General features: G+C 44.0%; 3 protein-coding genes across 7 annotated transcripts in view; 2 read left to right on the top strand and 1 right to left on the bottom strand.

Annotated features, from left to right (window-relative positions):
• The window catches only part of LOC128896109 (GATA-binding factor A-like), a 65,638-nt gene extending 61,124 nt beyond the window's left edge, over positions 1 to 4,514 (top strand). For all 3 annotated transcript variants that reach the window (XM_054159306.1, XM_054159305.1, XM_054159308.1), the window contains exons 5-7: positions 286 to 458; positions 615 to 882; positions 1,929 to 4,514. In XM_054159306.1, the coding sequence (XP_054015281.1) occupies positions 286 to 458; positions 615 to 882; positions 1,929 to 2,308 (821 nt within the window). In that variant the 3' untranslated portion in view covers positions 2,309 to 4,514. The remainder of the gene's footprint in view (positions 1 to 285; positions 459 to 614; positions 883 to 1,928) is intronic.
• Positions 4,515 to 4,525: 11 nt separating this feature from the next.
• Positions 4,526 to 9,744, top strand: LOC128896110 (nuclear receptor subfamily 2 group E member 1). Its single transcript, XM_054159309.1, has 6 exons — positions 4,526 to 5,442; positions 6,544 to 6,684; positions 6,975 to 7,070; positions 8,299 to 8,517; positions 8,810 to 9,127; positions 9,210 to 9,744. The coding sequence occupies exons 1-6, from the start codon at positions 5,439 to 5,441 to the stop codon at positions 9,443 to 9,445; spliced, it is 1,014 nt and encodes a 337-aa protein (XP_054015284.1). The 5' UTR covers positions 4,526 to 5,438; the 3' UTR covers positions 9,446 to 9,744.
• Positions 9,745 to 10,881: 1,137 nt separating this feature from the next.
• LOC128895984 (rho GTPase-activating protein conundrum) lies at positions 10,882 to 15,815 on the bottom strand. 3 transcript variants are annotated; one of them, XM_054159062.1, is made up of 11 exons: positions 15,664 to 15,815; positions 15,298 to 15,572; positions 14,375 to 14,583; positions 14,057 to 14,298; positions 13,864 to 13,994; positions 13,585 to 13,778; positions 13,364 to 13,523; positions 12,956 to 13,299; positions 12,705 to 12,871; positions 12,454 to 12,631; positions 10,882 to 12,369 (listed from the first exon to the last, which is right to left on the bottom strand). In XM_054159062.1, exons 3-11 carry the CDS (start codon positions 14,511 to 14,513, stop codon positions 11,996 to 11,998), a joined length of 1,929 nt encoding a protein of 642 aa, XP_054015037.1. In that variant the 5' UTR covers positions 14,514 to 14,583; positions 15,298 to 15,572; positions 15,664 to 15,815; the 3' UTR covers positions 10,882 to 11,995. The 3 variants fall into 3 exon arrangements, with proteins under 3 accessions (XP_054015037.1, XP_054015038.1, XP_054015036.1); XM_054159063.1 differs by having other exon boundaries at positions 15,298 to 15,592; positions 15,664 to 15,807; XM_054159061.1 differs by having other exon boundaries at positions 15,298 to 15,802.
• Positions 15,816 to 16,676: the final 861 nt, after the last annotated feature.

Raw genomic sequence — 16,676 nt, 5'->3', positions numbered from 1 at the left:
ACTGTTAAAAATCGTCAACTTTGACATGCTCCACTTCCCAAACCCCCTCCATCTCATCAAAACGATGACTTAAACCCCCCCTAATTCCCCAAAAACTACCTACCACCCCACCCTAACCAACAATCAGACTAATCCTTAATCCTAGGAACCCCCAATACAATATAACCATTGTCGATTGTCTCTCCTTTCGATGCATCGTTGGGAAATAAAAATATCTAAATCTCCCAGAGCGATCCTCGGGCCAATCGCCGAAGGCTAACCGTATCTTTCCTATGTTTCTTTCAGACACAGCGATGGACTTTCAGTTCGGCGAGGGCCGCGAGTGCGTGAACTGCGGAGCGATCTCTACGCCCCTGTGGAGACGTGACGGCACCGGGCATTATCTATGCAACGCGTGCGGACTTTATCACAAGATGAACGGAATGAACAGACCGTTGATCAAACCCTCTAAACGGCTGGTAAGTTGGTCGTCCGAGACACGATGCGGTCCGTGCTGGTGCGCGCGATCCGGAGGAGAAACGTCCAGTTCTCCGCTGTCCCCGCATCATCGAGTTTTCGCCGTAGACGGCGACTCGTCGCGCGATCCACGAATGGAACGGATGTTGGGATTTCAGACAGCGACCAGAAGGCTGGGGCTGTGCTGCACGAATTGCGGGACCCGCACCACCACCCTCTGGAGGCGCAACAACGAGGGCGAGCCGGTGTGCAACGCGTGCGGTCTCTACTTCAAGCTGCACGGGGTGAACAGACCCCTAGCGATGCGGAAGGACGGCATACAGACGCGGAAACGCAAGCCGAAAAAGACGCCGGAACCGAACGCCAGACCTTCTGCTGGGGACCATGAGGCCACCGCCGTCTCGAACGCTTCGTCGCCGTCCAACGGTGAGCAAAATGGCGATTTTTAATTCTTAACGCTGAACCTATACCGACGTTTATTTTTATCTATTTCTACTGTAATCGATTAAGTAAGTTACTCGCGCGGATTGGTCTTCAAGTTCCTTTTTTCACTCGCATGCGAAAATATTTCAATAATACGTGAGACGATTGTATTTATATTGTGTATAAGAATTATACAGAAAAGTGGGAAATGGGTATTTGATCTGTCGTTGTAGGTTTCGTTTTGACATCGCTGTTGAATATTCGTTCAGGTCCACTCGTAGAGTAATCGAATATAGAGAAGAGGACACGTTTTTAGCAGGGTGAATTGTAGAGTCAAATATAGTCACGGTGCTATCTTAAGTTTAGAATAAGAATAGTTAATTAAATACGTTTGATAATTTGCCTTGTGGAATAGCGGGAACGTTTCTAGCAGGATGAATAATGAATAGTCAACTATAGTCACTCTACAGAATAACACATTCTTTACAGTACGCTCTTATAGTACACTCTTTGCAGTACACTCTTTACAGTACGCTCTTTAAAATAACAATAGGTACCGAACGACACATCTGTCTTTTAGAACAGTGAAAACGTTTCTAGCAGGATGAATTGTAAAGTAATACAGTCATCTATAGTCACTCTGCAATCTCAAGTTTAGAATAACAATAGTTCCTAAGCTACACTTGATAATCTTTCTTGTAAAACAGTCACGGGCAACGTATCGACGTCAACGATTACCATCCCGCGGATTTTTATTTATCTACGCAAAATCTAAAGTTCCAAGCAACTACAAAATACACACACTATACAACAACACCCGAAAATATTCGAACTAAGATTCCTATCTTAATAATCTCATCGTAAAAGAAATTCCTATTTAAATTCAATTTTTCCACGTTCGCAAAGATCGTATTTTGCATAAAGATTCTGACTATCATAAACTGTGAAAGTGGCTATCATAAATTGCCCCATGCGTGGTCTACGCTTTGTTCTCTCGCTCTCTACCCATGACTCTCAACTCGACACGACGCTCTTCTCGTGTTCCACAGAACTGAAGAGCAACCAGCAGCAACAGCAGCAGCAGCAACAACAACAACAACAACAGCAACAACACCAGCACCAGCAGCAACAGCATCAAATCGACGGTTCCAAGCCGTCGAGCGGCGCTTCCAGTTCGACAGACAGACCAGTCTACCTAGGCCACACGTCCCTGCTGGCCACAGGCAGCGTGGCCACCGTGAAAACGGAGCCCCGAAGCTGCGACGGCATCGTCGGGCAGCCCTACTCCTCGTACTACCAGCATCATCCCCATCAGTTAGGCGTGTCGACCAGCGAGCATCAGCAACAGACGTACTACGGGAGCCAGGAGGCACCCTACCATCATCAGCACCACGTCACGGCCGCCGCAAAACTCCTCGCCTCATCGTAACTCGTCCATTAACAGTCAAAAGACGAAGGAAACCTTTCGCGGAATCTTCCACATGGAAGTGCACGAGGCACGAAGGAACAGAAAGAAAAAGTACATTACCATGCGTCTGCACCGTCGATGACGATCCAGGTCACGTTTGGAGTCATCCTAAGACCCAAGAAACATCACCTTAGCTATAGCAAAGCAACATGGCGATTTTTGTGAAGCCTGAAAGCCAGCATCAAAGAGTATATTCATCGAATGGAGTCGAAACTTATAACTTGGAATTGTGGAGAAAATGACTCTCTTCCCGTGGCTCATTTATTGAAAATAAATAAGGCTGGATTCCGAGACCTTGAATGAAAAAGGTTTGGTGGGACCTCCTCGATCATGAGTATCATCATGTACAGTGTTTCATCTGCGACGCAACTATTCATAAAAATTAGTGTGTTACAGTTGAGTGACGTTCCTCGTCTATCGACTTTCCCTAGAAGTACGTTCGACCAAGGACCACCCTTTCACCGAAGAGGTTCCTATATGAAAGCATCCGATCAACTGTTCTTCGACGTTATTTCGTACCACCCCTTCCAGTCCCCTGGGAACTTTTTTTTTTGTTAGGAAACGTCGTCGAGCCGGGTGAGTCCTTCGAGCAAACGAAGGCAAAACGCGCTTGTGTCGTCGTACTTGTGTTTCTTCTAGGGCTGAAACTATTCGTCTATACTGAGATATTCGAGGTTTGTTCATAGCATTCGAGTACCTGTACGAGATATTCGAATACTAAATTATTCGAGCAGTCCGAGCTCTAGTTTCCTCGCTGTTCCTTGGTGAGCTCGCGACCGTTATCATTAGACCGCGGATCTTTATGTATTTATAGAATATTTGAATGTGCAAGAACCTACAAAATACAAACAATATGCAAGAATGTTCATGTTATAGCATTTGCAGATTAAAATAAATTCAATTCTAATTAGGTTCAATTTTTATAGACACGTTCGCGAAGATTTTATTTTGCATAAAGATCCGCAGTCTAGTTATCACCATACTGACCGTTCGCGCCTGGAAATTACCTAGTTGTAAATAATTGTATCGGACCACGGTGTATCCGGAGTGATCGACGCGATCCGGCCAGAGGACGTGCTACCTCTGGACGCGCGGGGCTCTCCGAATTAGGGATGTTCGATTCCGCGTAGATTTCTGCAATTTATATTCGTAATCGCATCTAACCTAAACATCGCAAAGTATACTTTGGTCGTTAATTAGAGTAAACGATTCATCCGATCGACAAATTCGCGAGAATCGAGCGTCCGTAATTCTGTGCGACGAATTTATCCGAGATGGGCAGAATTTGTATTCGAACGACGAATAAAAGTACGACGCAGGTATTCGTTTACCTGCGATCGTTCGTTTCGCTAGGTATACGTCGTTTTATAATTCAGACCGTAATTTTTAGACGGATCAAAGGCTGTTCGTTTAGCTGTTTTATTCGTTGTTCGAAATTTTGTAGCCAAGGAATTTTGGGCCGAGGAATTTTGCCCGTCTCCGACTCGAAACTAAAACCGTGCGAGCGAGCACGAAAACGAGAACGAAGGAAACCGTAACAAAATGTCGGTGTAATTTATTGGCCCGCTTTGTCTTGCCGCCTCCTAAGCTGCGCGTACATTATTGCTCAAAAGTCTCGGGGATATTTAAAGTCTAAAGTTCTAAAAAGTGTTCGTTGATTTTGTCTCGCACGATATTTTGTACGATTAAAAATTTTAGAACGTGTTAACCCTTTGCACTCGAGAGCTGACTCTCTACCTAATGTTTCTTTAGGTTTAATTTCTTTGGAGCTCGAAGTGTCGATAAAATGATTGCCGGTGAGGCACGGGTGATCTTATTCTCAAATCTAGATAGCTTAGAATTCATGGCAATAGAATGCTAAGAAACATTTCGAGTTGCTGGTAGATACCAGAAAAAAAGGCCTCGAGCGCAGAGGGTTAATTCTTTCTAGGAAGAAAATAAATGTATTTCTCATCGGCATCGAATATTAGAGCTTCGTTAGAAGGAGTTCTGCGTCCTAACGACTTTTGAGTGGCAGTGTATAAGCTCGACAAGTTCGATAAGATCCCTGACGGAGTGACTTGAATGTGGAGAAGCGAACGATAGGTACGACACCATTGGCCTGTGCGTAGAGTGACCTAGCTTGAGTAACCTAGAGCGTCTCATCCGATACAATACTACTCAAAAGCGAGTTGATGTCATACTCTTGATAAAGTCCAGGCGATTGGACTATAGTAAAGACTGAATAAGTGGAAGAAAATCGGAACCCAAACAATGCAGTTCTGTGTTTACATTTGGCTCGAGTCGAGCGTCGAACATGGAAAAGGACAAAGGGTGAAAGAGAATGAGGTCCGAGGAAAAAAGTAGTCGACAGAAGCGTATCAATCTGTTAGAATCATATTACATTGCTCGTCGAGCGTCAATGAGCACCCCCTTCAGTGGTGGAGATAATCATCTTGCATTTATCCAGTAAACCCTGTCTCGCACTCGTCCAGTCTTTACCATATATCTCAGTCTATACCATAAAGCTCTATATCCATACCTAACCAACGAATGTCACCCGACAGTGTATAAAGGACTACGAAATGACGACGAGGACCAACGTCGACAACCATCGTCCCAGGGATCTTATCCATTTCGTCGAACGACACGTTTATCGATGAGTTTTGTCGAGAATCGTCCGAATCGATCGGTTCTCTGTACAGTTCCTGTATAATTAGTTCTGCGACCCGCAATAAAGAGAACAGCTTTCGATCTTACCGCCTGTCACGAATCACGAGAAACGTCTGGACAAACCCCTGCTCGAGCTGTCCGCGATTCCTCGTCAGTGCCCGGGCAAATATTATCGTTTCGCGGTCCGACGACCCGAGTGACACTTGCACGCGTCAAACCCCAACCCCCGACACGTCCGTCTCACGACCTCGCTTCAGTCGGTGGTCGTCGATAAACCAAAGCACCGTTGCCTTCACCTGGACACCTTAGTCTCAGTCTCTATCGTCCCATGGACGAGGCAACAGTCGCGGGATTCCCGACTCTTCGGCTTCGATTTCGCTGACCTGGAAGAATTCTGTAAGAATTCGATCTCCCGCAGGAGAACTACTTCAGCTTCGAGATGGGTAAGTATTTTATCGAGCGTTCGTTTACTGCGTTGGAGTTTTGTAGAAAATATACGTTGATTGTTGATGAACTAGGACGCTGGGTGCTCAGCGTAGAGGTGTTGCTTGGCAGAGTCCGTGTGCTCAAAGCCTTGTAGTTTGAGTGAGAAGAGTGTTTCTTCATGGTTAACGGCAACTAACTTCGATATCAGTAGAAGATCAGTGGAAGATAGTCGAAGTCTGAAAGGATAAATCGTTATCACATCCCTGTCGCGTCTACTATAGTGCTAGTTTAACACGTTCACGCCGGCGCTGTTATTTTTCTTTCTTGCCATGAGACGGGGTAATGGCACACCATAGATACGCGAGAGCGAGCTCCACCGATGGTTTGTTTTTACGGAGCTACTTTATTCGCCTGTATGTACTGCACACTTTTCTCGTATACTTTTTCTTACGACACTTCTTTTTTTTCTTATCATCTTATTTCTTCCCATTACTTACCACAGGGCTTTCTATACTTTTTATATTAGAATTAGCTTGAAAAAAAACTGGGGACCGTGTGGCCGGGATTCGAACCCGGGCTCTCAAGCATGGTAGTCGGATACGTTCCGTTCTGTTCCGTTCTGTCCCAACTATCAATGGTACACGCCGCTTGATGGTGCACACAAATGCGAGCCACCGGTGGTACACGCCGCCTGATGGTGCACACAAACGCGAGCCACCGGTGGTACACGCCGGTGTAAACGTATTAAACACCTGCCATGTGAACGAGAAGAGTGTTCTTCATGTTCAACACCAACTAACTTCGCTATCAGTGTCGCTATCGCGTCTACTACAGTGCTTCCGTCTTCCCTCCGTCACACTCAGTATTTCTGGACTTGAAGAAATGATTTATTTATTCCCTCCGCGCGATAAACCACCGTGTTTACAGCCTCTGTTATTCGTACAGTGCCTCCGACGAGGCTCCTAGGAATTTATTTGCCTCCTAGAGACGTACCATCGTACGTATTATGCTTTGCAACCGTCGGCCATGGCGGTTTAGAGAGTGCCAGTATATACCATCGTGTTGGCCGTGCTCGCTCTCAAGCGAAAAAAAGACTTAATCTGCTGGTTTCGAAACAGGAAGAACGCTGCCCACGCCAGTGGCCTGCAAAGTGTGCGGCGATCGTTCCTACGGGAAGCATTACGGGATTTATTGCTGCGACGGTTGCTCGTGCTTCTTCAAGCGTTCCGTGCGTCGCGGCGCTCTCTTCACTTGCATAGGTGGGAAATGAATTTAACCTTTTGCACTCGGATGTCTAAAGTCGGCGACTGACTTGCAACAGAACGCTGTAATGCGGCTGCACTTTACTTTGGCGGACCTAAAATTTCCAAGTTTCTTTCACATAATTCTATAAAAAAAAAAAAAAACTTGAAAATTTTAACTCCGCCATAGCAAAGTTTAACCCTGTTTGCGCATTTTGGAAGATGGGACAGAGTGCAAAGGGTCACGTTGATTCGATTACGAAGAAGAGATTACGAAGCGTCTGATGCTGGAACGTTTCGTGTTCCAGCCAGCACGGGGACATGCGTCGTCGATAAAGCGCGGCGCAATTGGTGTCCACATTGTCGACTAAAGAAGTGCTTCGCCGTTGGCATGAACACAGCAGGTAAGGCTGCCCTTCAGCGAAACGAGATGCAAACAAAGCCGCGTGTGCGGGACACGCGGCCTCCCCTCTGGTGCTTGACAAACCACCAGTCGATTTCCGTCGCGGATTATTTTTACAGGAGTGTCCGTCGATGTTTGAGCAAGTTGATATATCGAAGTACGACGTATCGAGCGATGGGTTTCTGCCAAAGGTTGCTTTTCGGAGTCGCGTTTCTTTTCACTTGGAATTTCGATGAGAAGAGGGTTCCTTTAAACTCGACGCTTCGTGGAACTTGAAGGTTTCTTTACACCTTTGAGTATATAGACAAAGCTATATACTATACACTTATATGAGTATATTTTATATACTCAAAGCCATTGAGCTCTATCCTAACTGGAGTGCGAACTGTGAGAGAGAAGCCGGTCCGAGAGAGATGCAAGATGAGTGGTTCCGGTGGTACTATCCTATAGCAAATTTATGTGTGGAGGGAGAACAGACTCCTCTTTGTTTGAATTTCGCGGTACTCTAGGAATTATTTACAGATTAATTATGTACAGATTTTAACTTTATTTCCTTCTTGTTTATATATAAAACGATAGAAACATTAATAATATAATAGAAACATTACTATGTCATTAATGAAATAGTATACATAATTTACATACCATAATTTAGATCATACAAATATATACAATCTGGTATAGAGCTAAATTTTATTATTCGTCGCAATTCAATTTATATTGTATTTATCGAATTTTATGCGGAAAAGAATCTGAAAGTAACTCACTCGACAATGGTCAGCGATGCTCGGGTAGGTTATGTTACCGCGTACGTTTGTTCCCCCTCTACAAATAAATTTGCTATAGGATAATACCGGAACCACTCATTTTGCATTTCTCTCGGACCTCCGTCGCCTCTACTTCTTCCTACAGGAGAATATAGGAAAAAGTAGAGGCGGCGGTTCTTCGCACTCCAGTTAGGATAGAGCTCAATGGCTCTAGCACAAATCTACTAAATACGTCCAGTGACAGACTGCAAAAAACGTAAAAGTGCGTTGCCCGCATAGACCAAAGTTCAATCAAAATTGAAGGTTCCCATGTTAGTTCGAGGCTACTCCCTACAACCATCTATCTCTCTATCTCTATCTCTATCTTTATCTCTCTCTCTATCTCTATCTATCTACCTTTATCTCTCTCTCTCTCTAATTCGGAACGTCTCGACTTGTTGGAACTTTTCCACCTTTAATTAGCGGTGCAAGAAGAGCGAGGGCCACGCGTTCGAAACAGGATCGCAGCGGTCGTCGACGGAGATTCGAACGTCTCGTGGAACGTCAACGATCTTCCGGAGAGGTTCTCGTCCCAGTCGATGCCGACACTCCGACCAGAAGGGCTGCCGATCTACCATGGTACTGGTACATTCTTATTCTCTACGATGCCCCCTGCAGGAGCTCCGAGGATCATCGCCGCGGGTAATGAGTTTATCGAGCAGGGAATCTTGCAAACTCTCGGTTAGGAGTTTGTCTTTGACGTATCGTTCGGCAAAGAAGGAATATAGGGGATGTTCTATAATTTCTAAATATAGAAATACACGTGCAGAAATTTAGAGATGTGCGAAACCCTAGACTTTGAATAAATCTGAAGTCTGCCGATATGTCTGTCTCGTTTCCTTCTTTGGAAAATGTTGAAAAGAGGAGACGAGACAAACATATCGGCAAACTTCAGGTTTATTCGAAGCCTAGGGTTTCGCCCATCGCTGTGCAGGATCAACGATGCGATACGAGATCGCTGCCCAAATATTTCTCGCGACGGTCCGAGCAGCTAGACAGCATCGAGAGTTCTCGATGCTCGGGATCGAGGAACAGAATCGAATCCTACGGAAAGGATGGGCAGCTGCGTTCCTCCTGCGTGCAGCCATTTGGCCGGTCGACCTGTCGAACTTTCGAAAACGAGACGATTCCATCAGCGACGGTGCTGCGACCGCTTACGACGCTCTGGTCGCGGCGCGAGCCACCATATCGAAGCTGCGCCTCGATCGTATCGAGACGTCCATTCTGGAAACATTGGTTCTCTGTAGACCTGGTAAATATTCCACGCGGCGTATAAGTAACTCCGCCTTGTACTTATTGTCACCTTTAACTTGTTCGCTCTTGTCGAAATTCAGAGATCGCCGACACTACGAACGGCGTTCGAATAACGTCTCGAGCAACGGACGCAGCAGTGGAGACTTTGGTTCGTCATCTAGACGCTAGAGTCGAACGATGCTCCCCGAGACTCGCAAGGATCATGCTAGTCCTTCCTATCCTGACGGCTTGCTGTCCGAGGGAGCTGGCTGGCGACCTTTTCGCTCCCATTATCGGCGACGTCGATCTGGAAAGAGTCATAGCATCCGTCCGTTGATTTTAGTCTCGAAAGAGATGAGTAGGGAGATGTGGAAATATTTGGAAAGGAGGGGATCATAGGCATAGTAAACTGATAATTACGTTAGGATAATTAGGTTGGGATAATTAGGTCACGATCTGCGACGACAAACGCACCTTTATATTGTATTTGCATTTATTCAAGCAAAAAGTAGATCGTGAGCTCACAGGCCCCATTGATCGTGTACAAAAGTAAGAATACAAAAGTAGGAATACAAAAGTAGTGTTTATAAATGCTAATATGAAAGTCGTAACTTAGAGATTGGAGGAATAAGAAGTTCGGTGTAGGTTTCTAATGTCTAAATACGAGTTGCACAAATTAGATAATAGGTTAAATATCAAACGGAGATATTGCAAGCCTGTAGAAATTTGCTAACTATTTCAAGAGCTTTCAGGTTTGTATACACTTGAATTTTTTGAAAAAGAGATCTAGGTATTGGAGTCAGATCTATGGATCCAATTGGAAGAGCTAGTCCCTAGAAATACGCATACAGGTACATGAACATGTTAGTCTTAATAGTTGTAAAGTAATTGTTAATGTATACCCTTAAAATCGAGCTAACGGGGTGGCAAACGGTATCGCCATCTAGCGGTGGGTGGTAAATTACATTTTATACATTTTATATATCTATATATATTTTATAGCTACATATATATATATATAACTTGTGTTTAGTATTTTCAACAACCAGTTTTGTAGAACGACAGTAGCGCCATCTCTCCATAAGAGGCCTAAGCCTGTCTACGAATAGTTCCAATTAGGCTCCGCTAGATGGCGGTTTCGATTCCTTAGTGGCGCCATCTCTCCGTAAAAGGCTCAAGCTTGTCCGGGAATAATTCTTATTCGCCACCGCTAGATGGCGGTCTCAATTCCTTAGTGGCGCCACCTATCGCGTCAAAGTAGGAACTATTTCACGACAAGCTTGAGCCTTCTGTGAAGAGATGGCGCCACTATGTAATAGAAACCGCCATCTATCGGAGCGGAATGGAACTATCTCCGACGATGTTCCTTATGTGGGGACTCGCCTTACGGCATATCGCTCGGTGCAGGTCGAGCTTGAACGCACATGGCGTATGCGTGGGGTGGGGGAAGACGCCCATGGCGGCGGCCATTACGTTGTAGCGAGTCCTTGCGTTCTGTCGAGTTTTTCTATCTGCATTTTTGTTAACATAATAATGTAGTTGCTTGTTAATTTTCTCAATCACGGTTTCTATCAAAGTGCAGTTAGACCAACCGGAATTTAAATAACCCATAGACTGCCGACTAATTATCACTTTACTTTATCTGCTAACCTCTCCTTCCTAATATTTACATTTTCTCCTTCATTCCTTTCTTCCCTTCAACTCTCGCCAAAAAGCAACAAAGTGTAAATAAACTAAAGAAAGTGAGAGTGGGGAGGCGAAAAAGACGTGATGTTTTCTTTGGCACTTTATTGACGCAGATGTAACAATTTTCACGGAATACAATATGTACAATTGCTTAAATTAATATGGCGCATCAGAGGACAGGACGAGAACGTAAATCGGAAACGAGACATCGCGAGTACGCACCGATATTTGAGCGACAAGTTGACACCCTTCGTTTTATTGCTCGCGAATCGCTCGCTTCACATTCGTTGACTATGAGAATGGTTGCACGCGTATCGGTATATCACCGATACACACTGGCTGGTAAAAAATGTTATAAAAACAAAACAAACAAAAAAGAAACCTGAAAATAAACAAAGAATATGCACCTGTACGCGACACTCGCTAAGGCTCCACGCAGGGGTATTAGCACGATTCTTATAAATGGGCTCTAGGACACACAAAATGCACAGTATCGCTCATGCTTCGATTGGGCGACATTCTTCCAGTGTGCAGCCCTGTTTACGAGACTGTGAGTATTAATAATAAATTAAAATACTTATACGATAGATATGTAACGTATGAAATGCCACTTTGAGATTATTTCGCTGTTACGGATGCCCATGTTTCACCTCAAGACACGTGAAATCGATAAAACTAATCGCAGTCGGCACACGGAAAATCGTGCGTCGATATTTATTAGATTAATCTCTTGCGATCCTATATCCAGGGATGGGCAAAGTTTACTTAAGAAGTTTTCGAGCCACAAACACCTCGCTAATTTGTATTCCATTTGTAGCCTAACACTTAAAACTATTCGCAAGTTGTACTCGTGTTTACTCTTCGTATTTTGCATGAATAAATAACTATAAAAATCTAAAGTTCATATATAAACTGTACAAAATTTTTTTTTAAGTTTACAATTTTGTCTTCTACGAAATTTAATATCTTCTTTAATTCAAAGAGCAAACACGATATTAATATCGCGTACACGCGACCTAAAGCGATGATGTATTATAGAGGTATAGTATTTCAATTAGAAGTATCATTCGTACGTGCCCATCCCTAGCCTTACGTAAGGCACCAGAAAATCTAAACTCTATGTACGCGAGCTATCGTCGATCGACTCGATTCGAAAAGTCGCGAATCGAAAAATTCTGCACCACCATCGGAAAATCCTATGTCAATACTTCTTCTTGTATTTCCGATACCTCTCTTCCACGGAGTGTCTGTGCAGCTGATTTATAAGATCGTTCGGTACGTACCACAGCTTCTCCGTGTTACTGAGGAGAGCTTCCGTTACCTGGCAGCATACTGCAGCCATGTTAACCTGAGCGGTAAGGTCGGTACGATCATGAGGGTGAACGTAACGCGGTGGAAACAGCGAAGGCGCCACTATCATCGCTACGTTGTGGATCGACATTTTATTGTACGCCTGGTTCTCGACGACCACGTTCAAGAACGTCATCAACGCCTTCAAGGTACAACGATGCTCTATAGGTAACAGTAGCACCAGCAAATTCAAAGCGTACGACAACTCTTGACGATCCTTTACTCCTGTAACACAAAGAGAAGACAGTGTGAGACGCGTACAATCTTGCTAAGACCTCGCAATACTTATTGTCAATTTACGATACTTACTATGACTTTGGTAGAAAGCGTCGATAAGCTCGATGGTGAGCAACGGTTGAGGCAGATCGCGTACCAACTTTTTCAGAACCGCGGACAAGTCGTGAGACGACATACGCTTGAGCAACCTGTCTATCTCTTTGGGTTTGGAGTAGAAATCCGTTTCCAACTGTGAGCATATCGCCTCCACCTACGCACAACCATCAAAATTAACTCCATGAGAATCACACGAAACGACCAAGTAATTTTGTATGGATATTTACTTTTTGCTTGTGTCCCCCGACGCGGAGAATTCCTTCCTCCTTTACGCCGCGTTTCGTCAATTCGTTAAGAACTTTCTGGAACACTAACGGTACATTGCTTTCCTCGGATGTCAGCTGGCTATCTCGAAGCAGCAGAGTCGACAACGATGCGCCGAATAAGTTCCCAGCTATTAACACGACAACGTTGTTAATCAAGGGAACAAGTCTTGCGAAGGGTTCTCTACCAGTGGACACGCCTGATCTATGCGAACCTTTCGTCCGACGCTTGTTTGGTTTACGTTTCTTCAACGGTACGTTGTACTTGTCGAAGACTGCCGTCAGTTCGAGCCACAACAGCGACTGCAACCTTGTGAGATCTCTCTGCGATAACGTTTCAACTCCCAGTCGCCTCTGAACCTCGTCGGACGCAAGAGTTTCCGCCGCCCATGCTTGGGACTTTTCTTCGTTCGTTCTACACATTTCCTCGAAGCTCAGGTGACCGTGAGACGACGTGCGATTCAGAGGATGCGTTATCAGACTCTCATCCGCTGGTCTCGTTAACCCGTATAGGCTGCTGTGGCTTCGAGTCACCGTTGCGTGACTGCCAGAGTTTCTCCTACAATTGCACATAACGAGAGTGACGAGTGATGTTACGAAAGCTCATCCATATTTAGCGTTACCTCAACGTCGAATCCTTGGATGTGTTCAACTTCTCGATGGATTCGTTGCCCAAGCTCGTGTTCGCGACCTCGCTGGGATCGCTACCGCTGCGCCTTTGTATAGTCGGCCTCGAAACGTGTATAGTTCCCAACCTGTGATATCCTGTTAGCTGTATACCTTCTACAATTGATCGTATAGTTAGCGTAAATCTACAATGTCGAGAATTGTGCGGTAAATTTACCTGAATCGCTCGCAACATCTCCTCGCAACCAGTTTCCAGCGCGTCTGAAGATTTCCTGAACAGGCAGTGGAGTCGGCGGTGGACCTGGCACCGTATGCACCGTCGTCGACGGTGCACTTGGAGTTCTGCGTACCGTTTCTTTACCCTCGTTCGGTGCGCGTTGGAATACCGACACGAAGTTCGGTACGGTGATGCTTTGAAAAAGAAAATGGAATTATTTACCCTGTCGACGACCACGACGATTATTAATGGACTTGAAATGTGTTGGTGGTTTCTTACTTTGCATGATTCGCGTCGATAACGGTAACCGTCGACGGAGACGGCGGCGATGCATTCTCCGGCGTCGCACCAGGAACGGAATCTAAGGAATCGGGCGTAGCGCTACGCGACCTTGTCCCCGTACTGGACACCTATAAGAAACGATTTACTGTGTCATTTATAGTTTAATAATTAAGAGAGATCAGATCCACACCTCCACGTCTTTGAAGACGTCTCGGATGTCTGGCTTGCGAACTCGCTGTCGCTGATTAAAACGTTGCTTCACTGTGTGATTGAGCGATCTGACTCGACGTTTCACTGCCTCCGCTTGTGCTCGCGATAAGGGACGTAACGCTGCGCCTAGTTCTTCCGGTTGCACTTCCTGTCCAGCTTTCCATGCTTCCGTCAGCTGTCCTAGTCCAGCTGTACGCAACCATTCAGCCTCTTCTTCTCCATCTGAAACCAACAATATTAATTATTGTTCGAATTAATCTTAGGTTACTAAAGAATTAATGTTATAGGTTAAACATACCATCATAATTGCGTGGACATTCTTCCTCAAGATAATCATCCAACAACTTAGTTTCTTCTATCATTTTTTGATACTCCTCCCAATAATCCGATAAGTGATTATCACCACCCACATACCCAGCTCCCTGTGGCCTTTCCATAGTTTCAAAACTTTGTCTCTCGAGCCTGGACAACTTTGACTTGTACCTTAGAAATAGTTCTCATTTATGTCTGAAACAAAGATATCTTTATATCATTGTCTAAGTCACCTTAAGCTAAATTGACGCATTTCTATTGTCATAAGTCAGCCAATAATAATTTCCGCAGATAAAAGTAGCGATTATCGATAGCCTTGCGCGATTAAAAACAAATCCAAACGAAATTAATCCTTTTAAGAAATTAATAATCGCTTGTCTAAAAGTGGCACACAAATCGAATTAACATACGCAATCGCCTCGAGGAAGCATCACTGACACGAATGAACAACGACGCGGAAGAAAAGTCGCGTGAAACGGAACATAAACAAATATCGCAATAAATTCCAACGCGAGATAAATGCGTATTTCTACATCAAACGAATGCAAACACGCGCGGATGCATACTATAGCTGCATGAATAAACCTCGTCGCGTATACAAAGAATGGGAGAGCAAAGATGAGCAAAATTTTAATCGAATAATAAGGCATATATTCTTGAGGTTTATTCGAGTGAACAATTAAATTTATATTTAATCATTGTAAAATATTTCATTATTCCATTTGAGTTCCAATTTTTGTTTAATTAAAAATTTATCTCTTATTTGATATACGAGATTTGTATCTATGTAGATAAAAATGTTGTCCCATCTGATCTAGAAAAAGAAACTTTACAAGCCTAACCTCTACGCAGTAGAGCGTTTTGCGCGGGCAACGGAAGAAACGAGAAATTCGTGAATGAAGTACGTACGTTTCTGAATTAAGCTCATTCCATGAGCGGCGTACCAACGTCTGCACGTTCATGGTATTCCCAAAATAAATGATATATTGGCGACGTTCGACGTAGCCAAAATGCTTGAATAACACGCACAAAGAGGCAACTTCTCGATGTCACAATTGACGATGCGTTCTTTTTTTCCCTCGAGGTAGGTAGATTTACGCGTAAATGATAGAGACTATTTACTAATTCCAATAATTAATGTATTCCGTGCGTCCCATCGTTAGCGAGACCGTCGATTCCTCGACCTAAATACGACATAACGAGTCTATCTCGAAATCACGACAGACAAATTTGCGTGTTTGTGCATAACTCCGCGCTTCCACAAGTTTAACTCACATTTGGAAAATAAAAAAAAGAAGGCGAGAACGTGTTCTCGCAACTCCACACAACCTGTTGCTGACGCATATATTACTCCCACCTTGTATCTGTATTACACTGATTCACGATTCACGATATTGCTGTTTTCAAGCTGACACCTGTGCCTCCCATTTTTTTTAGGCGGCGACACTTAGTTTACTGAATTCATCGTTAGGACGCTACAAACTATGGGACGTGACGAACATTGGAGTTTCGCCTCTATAAAGGTACTTTATGGCAGAAGCGTTAACGATGAACAAGAGTAGTCAAGAGTAGTCGTCAGGTCGTCACATAGTAGTGGACGAAACTGCGAACAAAACAAATCTTTTCAAAGGTTATGGATACGGCTAGACATTTGATATATCCGGTTGAAAGAATACAAACGTCAAACGCTACCCCATTTCACATACAATGAACTTTTCCATATCGCGTACTTGTAACTTAGCAGTCTTTTGGTTAACTTGTGAGATTACACGTATGAGATAACTAGAAATTGCACGGTACTAGTAGTAAACAACATTTAGCCTGTATTTTAATACAACCTGTATATAAATATACGTGTATGTGTGGATTTGTAATTATGTATAAAATTTTGGTCATACTTTTACTCCTGGTATCTGGAGAACATGATATGCGAAGAGGTGGCAAAAGGGATACCAGGTACGTATTCAAATTCTAAGGAAATTTTGAATTTTGGTATCAGGAGAACATGCTATGTGAACAGATGACACGAGGAACGCCAGGTACGTATCGAAATTCTGAGAAAATTTTACATTTTAGTATCAGGAGAACATGATATGCGAGGAGGTGGCAAAAAGAACACCAGGTACGTATCGAAATTCTAAGGAAATTTTATAATTTGGTATCAGGAGAACATGATACACGAGGAAGTGGCAAAAGGAACACCAGGTACGTATTCAAATTCTGAGGAAATTTTATATTTTGGTATCAGGAACACATGATGTGCGAGGAGGTGGCACGTTTGCGCCTAC

Source organism: Hylaeus anthracinus, unplaced genomic scaffold (genome assembly GCF_026225885.1).
Source record: "Hylaeus anthracinus isolate JK02 unplaced genomic scaffold, UHH_iyHylAnth1.0_haploid 5, whole genome shotgun sequence".
In the NCBI taxonomy this organism is placed as follows: Eukaryota; Metazoa; Arthropoda; class Insecta; order Hymenoptera; family Colletidae; genus Hylaeus; species Hylaeus anthracinus.
The sequence above is the reverse complement of the archived record's forward strand: the minus strand, read 5'-3'. Positions and strand labels throughout refer to the sequence as shown.

Excerpts from the sequence above, each read along its gene's own strand:
- LOC128896110 (XM_054159309.1), top strand. Across the intron at positions 6,685-6,974 it reads CGCTCTCTTCACTTGCATAG|CCAGCACGGGGACATGCGTC; the intron begins GTGGGAAATGAA and ends TTCGTGTTCCAG. Across the intron at positions 8,518-8,809 it reads TCCGAGGATCATCGCCGCGG|GATCAACGATGCGATACGAG; the intron begins GTAATGAGTTTA and ends ATCGCTGTGCAG.
- LOC128895984 (XM_054159062.1), bottom strand. The coding sequence starts at position 14,513 with ATGGAAAGGCCACAGGGAGCTGGGTATGTGGGTGGTGATAATCACTTA. Across the intron at positions 13,995-14,056 it reads ACGTCTTCAAAGACGTGGAG|GTGTCCAGTACGGGGACAAG; the intron begins GTGTGGATCTGA and ends CGTTTCTTATAG. Across the intron at positions 13,300-13,363 it reads TCCAAGGATTCGACGTTGAG|GAGAAACTCTGGCAGTCACG; the intron begins GTAACGCTAAAT and ends GTGCAATTGTAG.